This window comes from Haliotis cracherodii, unplaced genomic scaffold, assembly GCF_022045235.1.
Source record: "Haliotis cracherodii isolate W230 unplaced genomic scaffold, xgHalCrac1.p SCAF_8, whole genome shotgun sequence".
Lineage (NCBI taxonomy): Eukaryota > Metazoa > Mollusca > Gastropoda > Lepetellida > Haliotidae > Haliotis > Haliotis cracherodii.
Genome location: NW_027266341.1, coordinates 59688595 through 59694594, shown reverse-complemented (window position 1 = coordinate 59694594; position 6000 = coordinate 59688595). Strand labels below are relative to the sequence as shown.

The 6000-nt window shown below is 45.3% G+C and overlaps 1 protein-coding gene across 1 annotated transcript; it reads left to right on the top strand.

The window, feature by feature from the left end:
- Positions 1-4028: 4028 nt before the first annotated feature.
- Positions 4029-4742, top strand: LOC139451108 (zinc finger protein 512B-like). Its single transcript, XM_071232907.1, has one exon. It carries the CDS (start codon positions 4029-4031, stop codon positions 4740-4742), a length of 714 nt encoding a protein of 237 aa, XP_071089008.1.
- The last annotated feature ends 1258 nt before the right edge of the window (positions 4743-6000 follow it).

Below are 6000 nucleotides of genomic sequence, written 5' to 3'. Positions count from 1 at the left end.
TTTGTGTGCAAAGAGATCCACTCTTGACTCGTTCACATGACTCTTCAAGCTGGTTTTGTCATATAGTAGAACAAAAAATCTCTCTACAGTGTCCATAGTCGTATCGACATCTCTCAATTGTGGCTGGTTCATTAGTGCAGCAAACTCTGCAGTGACCTCAGGGTACATGTTCCAGGTATCCCACACTGTTTTCTTTCCCCTTCCAGTGATGCAGGAGACAGTGTCGCATCCTGTCAAGGCATGGAACATGGGAAGTGCGAGTCTCTTGTTTGGTCCAATTGCTAAAGCGGTGTCATGTACAGGAATCAGCCTGAAGCGTTTGCCTGTGCCAAAGGCCAGCCACAAAGTGGTTAGTAGCATTCTTAGCTGCGCAAACGCATGTACGGCAAGCACAACAACATCACTGTCCACTGTACGGATGAGAACTTTCTTGTACTGTTTAACTGCCTCAGCGACATGGACCATACTTCCGCTGTCTGCTTCTTCATGTGTGCAAGGAGCTAGTCCTTCTGTTATTTTAGCCAGGTGACAGATAACATCCTCGAGCAGTGTGCTAATGACTTGCTTGTCGGTTTGGATAGTGATAGCTTCTGTGTTGAGAAACACAAATAGTTTTTTCTTATTCTCAGAAAGTTTCAAAAAAGTCTCACCATTTTTTTTGGATTAGATTGTTAGACTATACTCGACGGCACACGTACCTCTCTTGTCTCGTGTTGGTTCTTTCAAAGAGTCTGACCTATATTCATCCCACACAATATCTGTTCATTGGCACTTGTCAAGCTGTGATGTCAGGTATGGTAGAAAGACATGCTGAGAATACTCTTTGAAAGTCTTTGTAGAACCTGGCTTCAACATGTGAACTATTGCTGGTCCATCTATCACAACAACCTCTGTTGCTGTATTTATCTCATCTTGCTCCAGCAAAACATCTTGCAGGCATTGAACTATGTCAGATTTAGTGCCAAGCCTGAGTTTGCTCCTGTCTGAAAGTGATGGTGGGCATACCTGATTCTCATGAGAAAAGAAATCTTGAAGATTCCTATCATGCACTTGACAAGCGACATAGAGTCTTGAAAAGAGATTTCTGTCACATTTCTGCGCTGAAACAAGTTCCTGAGCTTTAGTTTTCTGTTGTTTCACTGGTGTACTAAAGAGATAAAGTTTGTTCTTTTTTATTGGGTCGTCTATAGGTTTTGAACTTTCTACAAGCCGCTCTTTCACAAATGTGTTGTATTGTTCACATCCAAGCTTTTCAAGCTTATACACGTTGTCATTAACAGATTTATCAGCAATGTCCTGTGTATCAAGTACAAAAAGGTCGCAACTAGTTTCAAGGAATGGATTACCATACTCTTTAATAACAGATTTCAGTGAATTGACATCCCCAATGAAAGCCTTTTGCACACCTGGATGTTGTTCATGATGGTGCATGTCAGGTTTCTTCTGTGCATCATCAAATGACACTTCAAATCACTGATGAGACGTGCCATCTCAGGTCCACTGACCATCCATCTCTGGAGAGCAGCTGGATTCTCAGTCAGCCCAACAGCTCCACCATCATATTTTACCACAGCATGATTCTGCTCATGTGATTGATCAATAGCAATCAAGTAGGCATGAGTTGTCTTGTTCACTGTGAACTGTCCATATAAGAACTGAGCATGGACATCGGGGTGCAGCTTTGACAAGGTCACCATGTCTCGGAGGTGGACTGATATCCATCGTGGTTTCTTCAAGGCTGCTTACAGTGTCAAGCACCATCTGGTGAGCATTGTCAAAGTGCTGGAATACTGAGAACCCTGTCCCATTGAATGAACTCCTGGCAGTGGTAGCACTTGTTTGATGATTGATTTTATCCACAGCAGATGTTGTAAACACGCCAATTTTCGAGTCTGGTGGACAAACTGTGTTCAATCTTTCATAACATTTACAAGTCTTGGTGCTAATATCAGTTGAAATCTCAAGAACTCGGTCATAGGACACTGACAATCCTAGGTCAAAGGGTTTTTCAACCAGTTCACGCTTGCGTGTCTTGTTGTGAAGGAGGATCCCAAGATACACGGGCAAAGGAAAACTCCAGAGACTTGTGGCGTATTGGTTGCATTTCCTTTGGATTGTGTCTTGTAGCGTTAAACAGTAGTAACTGACACAGGCTGAGTAGTGCTTTATTTTGTGGTACAACCAACTGTTCCATCATACTCGCTCCATACAGAACCATGGCCACAAGAGTAAGTAAAGCATAAGGAACCTCTTCAACTTGACAGCCTTTGGAAAATTTGCCACTAAACGATATTGATGCATTGAACATTTCTTTCCGCACGATTCTTGCTGCCTGAGAAAGTACAAATGCATTGTCATCAACATCAATATAAATGGCCTTCCACAAAGCTTTACCTAGGAATATCTACCAGGAATATTTAGCAGGTGCCATCTACCAGGGATAATTAGCAGGTACCATCTACCAGGGATATCTAGCAGGTGCCATCTACCAGGGATATCTAGCAGGTGCCATCTACCAGGGATATTTAGCAGGTGCCATCTACCAGGGATATTTAGCAGGTGCCATCTACCAGGGATATTTAGCAGGTGCCATCTACCAGGGATATTTAGCAGGTACCATCTACCAGGGATATTTAGCAGGTGTCATCTACCAGGGATATTTAGCAGGTACCATCTACCAGGGATATCTAGCAGGTGCCATCTACCAGGGATATCTAGCAGGTACCATCTACCTGGGATATCTAGCAGGTGCCATCTACCAGGGATATCTAGCAGGTGCCATCTACCAGGGATATTTAGCAGGTGCCATCTACCAGGGATATTTAGCAGGTACCATCTACCAGGGATATTTAGCAGGTGTCATCTACCAGGGATATTTAGCAGGTGCCATCTACCAGGGATATTTAGCAGGTGCCATCTACCAGGGATATTTAGCAGGTGTCATCTACCAGGGATATTTAGCAGGTACCATCTACCTGGGATATTTAGCAGGTGCCATCTACCAGGGGTATTTAGCAGCTACCATCTACCAGGGATATTTAGCAGGTGCCATCTACCAAGGATATTTAGCAGGTGTCATCTACCAGGGATATTTAGCAGGTACCATCTACCAGGAATATTTAGCAGGTGTCATCTACCAGGGATATTTAGCAGGTACCATCTACCAGAGATATCTAGCAGGTACCATCTACCAGGGATATCTAGCAGGTGCCATCTACCAGGATATTTAGCAGGTACCATCTACCTGGGATATTTAGCAGGTGCCATCTACCAGGGGTATTTAGCAGCTACCATCTACCAGGGATATTTAGCAGGTGCCATCTACCAGGGATATTTAGCAGGTGCCATCCACAAGGGATATTTAGCAGGTACCATCTACTTGGGATATTTAGCAGATGCAAACTGCCAGGGATATTTAGCAAGTGCCATCTTACAGGAAAATTTGCAAGAACAATCTCACAGGGATATATATCACTTACCATCTCACATGGATATTAAGCAGGTGTCATCTACCACGGATAATTAGCAGGTGCCATCTGCCAGGGATATTTAGCAAGTGCCATCTTACAGGGATGTTTAGCAAGAGCAATTTCACAGGGATATATATCACTTGCAATACACAGGGTTATTTAGCGGGTTCCATCTACACGGATAATTAGCATGCACCATCTCACCGGGATATTTAGCAGGTGCTATCTACCGGGGATATTTAGCCATGCTCCATCTCACATTGGGTATTGAGCATCTTCCATCTACCAGGGATATTTAGCAGGTGCAATCTCACAGGGATATTTAGCAGGTGCAATCTCACGGGGATATTTAGCAGGCGCTATCTCTCAGGAATATTTAGCAGGTGCAATCTCGTCGATGTGGAGAACATGTAGGCACCTCAAATATACAAATTTATTTTTTTAATTTACAGATGCACATCTGCGCGACGCATGGTAGCATCCTTCTTCTCGGCGTCTACAGTCATTGTATTGTTGGCTTGCGTTATATCGGGAAGAAAGTCTTCTGGTTTGATAAAGATGGCCCAGACAGTAAAGACGGTCCAGATAGCAAGGAACGTCAAGATCTCCAAGACGATCCAGATGGCAAGGAACGTCAAGATCTCCAAGACGATCCAGATGGCAAGGAACGTCAAGATCTCCAAGACAGTCAAGATGGCAAGGAAAGTCAACATCCCCAAGACCATCCAGATGGCAAGGAACGCAAAGATCTCCAAGACAGTCAAGATGGCAAGGAAAGTCAAGATCTCCAAGACCATCCAGATGGCAAGGAAAGTCAAGATCTCCAAGACGATCCAGATGGCAAGGAACGTAAAGATCTCCAAGACAGTCAAGATGGCAAGGAAAGTCAAGATCTCCAAGACGATCCAGATGGCAAGGAACGTAAAGATCTCCAAGACAGTCAAGATGGCAAGGAAAGTCAACATCCCCAAGACCATCCAGATGGCAAGGAAAGTCAAGATCTCCAAGACAGTCAAGATGGCAAGGAAAGTCAAGATCTCCAAGACCATCCAGATGGCAAGGAAAGTCAAGATCTCCAAGACAGTCAAGATGGCAAGGAAAGTCACGATCTCAAAGACGATCCAGTTAGCAAGGAAAGTCAAGATCTCCAAGGCGGTCAAGATGGCAAGGAAAGTCAAGATCTCCAAGGCGGTCAAGATGGCAAGGAAAGTCAAGATCTCCAAGGCGGTCAAGATGGCAAGGAAAGTCAAATTATGTCGTACCTACAAATGAACGAGACTTACGTCCCTTGAAGAACTGTCAACATTTACACTGTCGGGAAACATCGGACGTGAAACTGATATCTCGAGCAGATGCATTTTTATTTGATGTTTATTTTAAAATCCAACCAGACAATAAACCGGCCAGATACCCAGAACAGACATGAGGTGGGGTTTCAGAGAAGAGGTAGTGTTGTAAGAAGGGGCAGGGTTATATGGGTGGGGTAGTGTTGTAATCAGGGGTGGGGTAGTGTTGTAAGAAGGGGCGGGGTTATATGGGTGGGGTAGTGTTGTAAGCAGGGGTGGGATATTGTTGAAAGAAGGGACGGGGTTATATGGGTGGGGTAGTGTTGTAAGAAGGGGCGGGGCTATAGGGACGGGGTAGTGTTGTAAGAAGGACCGGGGTTACACGGAAGGGGTAGTGTTGTTAGAAGGGGTGGGGTTATGAGGATGGGGTAGTGCTGTAAAAAGGAGTGGGGACATAGGGTTGGGGTAATGTTGTAAGAAGGACCGGGGTTACATGGAAAGGGGTGTGTTGTAAGAAGTGGTGGAGATATAGGTGTGGGCAGTGTTGTAAGAAGGACCGGGGTTAGACCGGTGATTTTACAGGGAAGGGGGGGGGGGGGGGGGGGATAAAGGGGTGAGATCACATATTGAAGGGGTAGTGTTGTAAGAAGGGGTGAGTTAACAGGGAAGGGGTGAGTTTACAGGGAAGGGGCGGTGTTGTTAGAAGGGGTGAGATCACATATTGAAGGGGTGGTGTTGTAAGAAGGGGTGAGATCACATATTGAAGGGGGGTGTGTTGTTAGAAGTGGTGAGTTTAACGGGAAGGGGTGGTGTTGTTAGAAGGGGTGAGATCACATATTGAAGGGTGTGTGTGTGTTGTAAGAAGGGGTGAGTTGACAGGGAAGGGGTTGCGTTGTAAAAAGGGTGAGATCACATATTGAAGGTTGGGGGGGAGGGGGGGGGTGTAAGAAGGGGTGTGTTGACAGGGAAGGGGTGGTGTTGTAAAAAGGGGTGTGATCACATATTGAAGGGGAGGGGGGTTGTTAGTAGGGGTGAGTTTACAGTGAAGGGGTGGTGTTGTTAGAAGGGGTGAGTTGACAGGAAAGGGGTAGTGTTGTAAGAAGGGGTGAGATCACAAGTTGAATCGGGGGGTGGGGGGTGTTAGAAGGGGTGAGATTACAGGGAAGGGGTGGTGTTGGTAGAAGGGATGAGTTGACAGGAAAGGGGTAGTGTTGTAAGAAGGGGTGAGATCACAAGTGGAATCG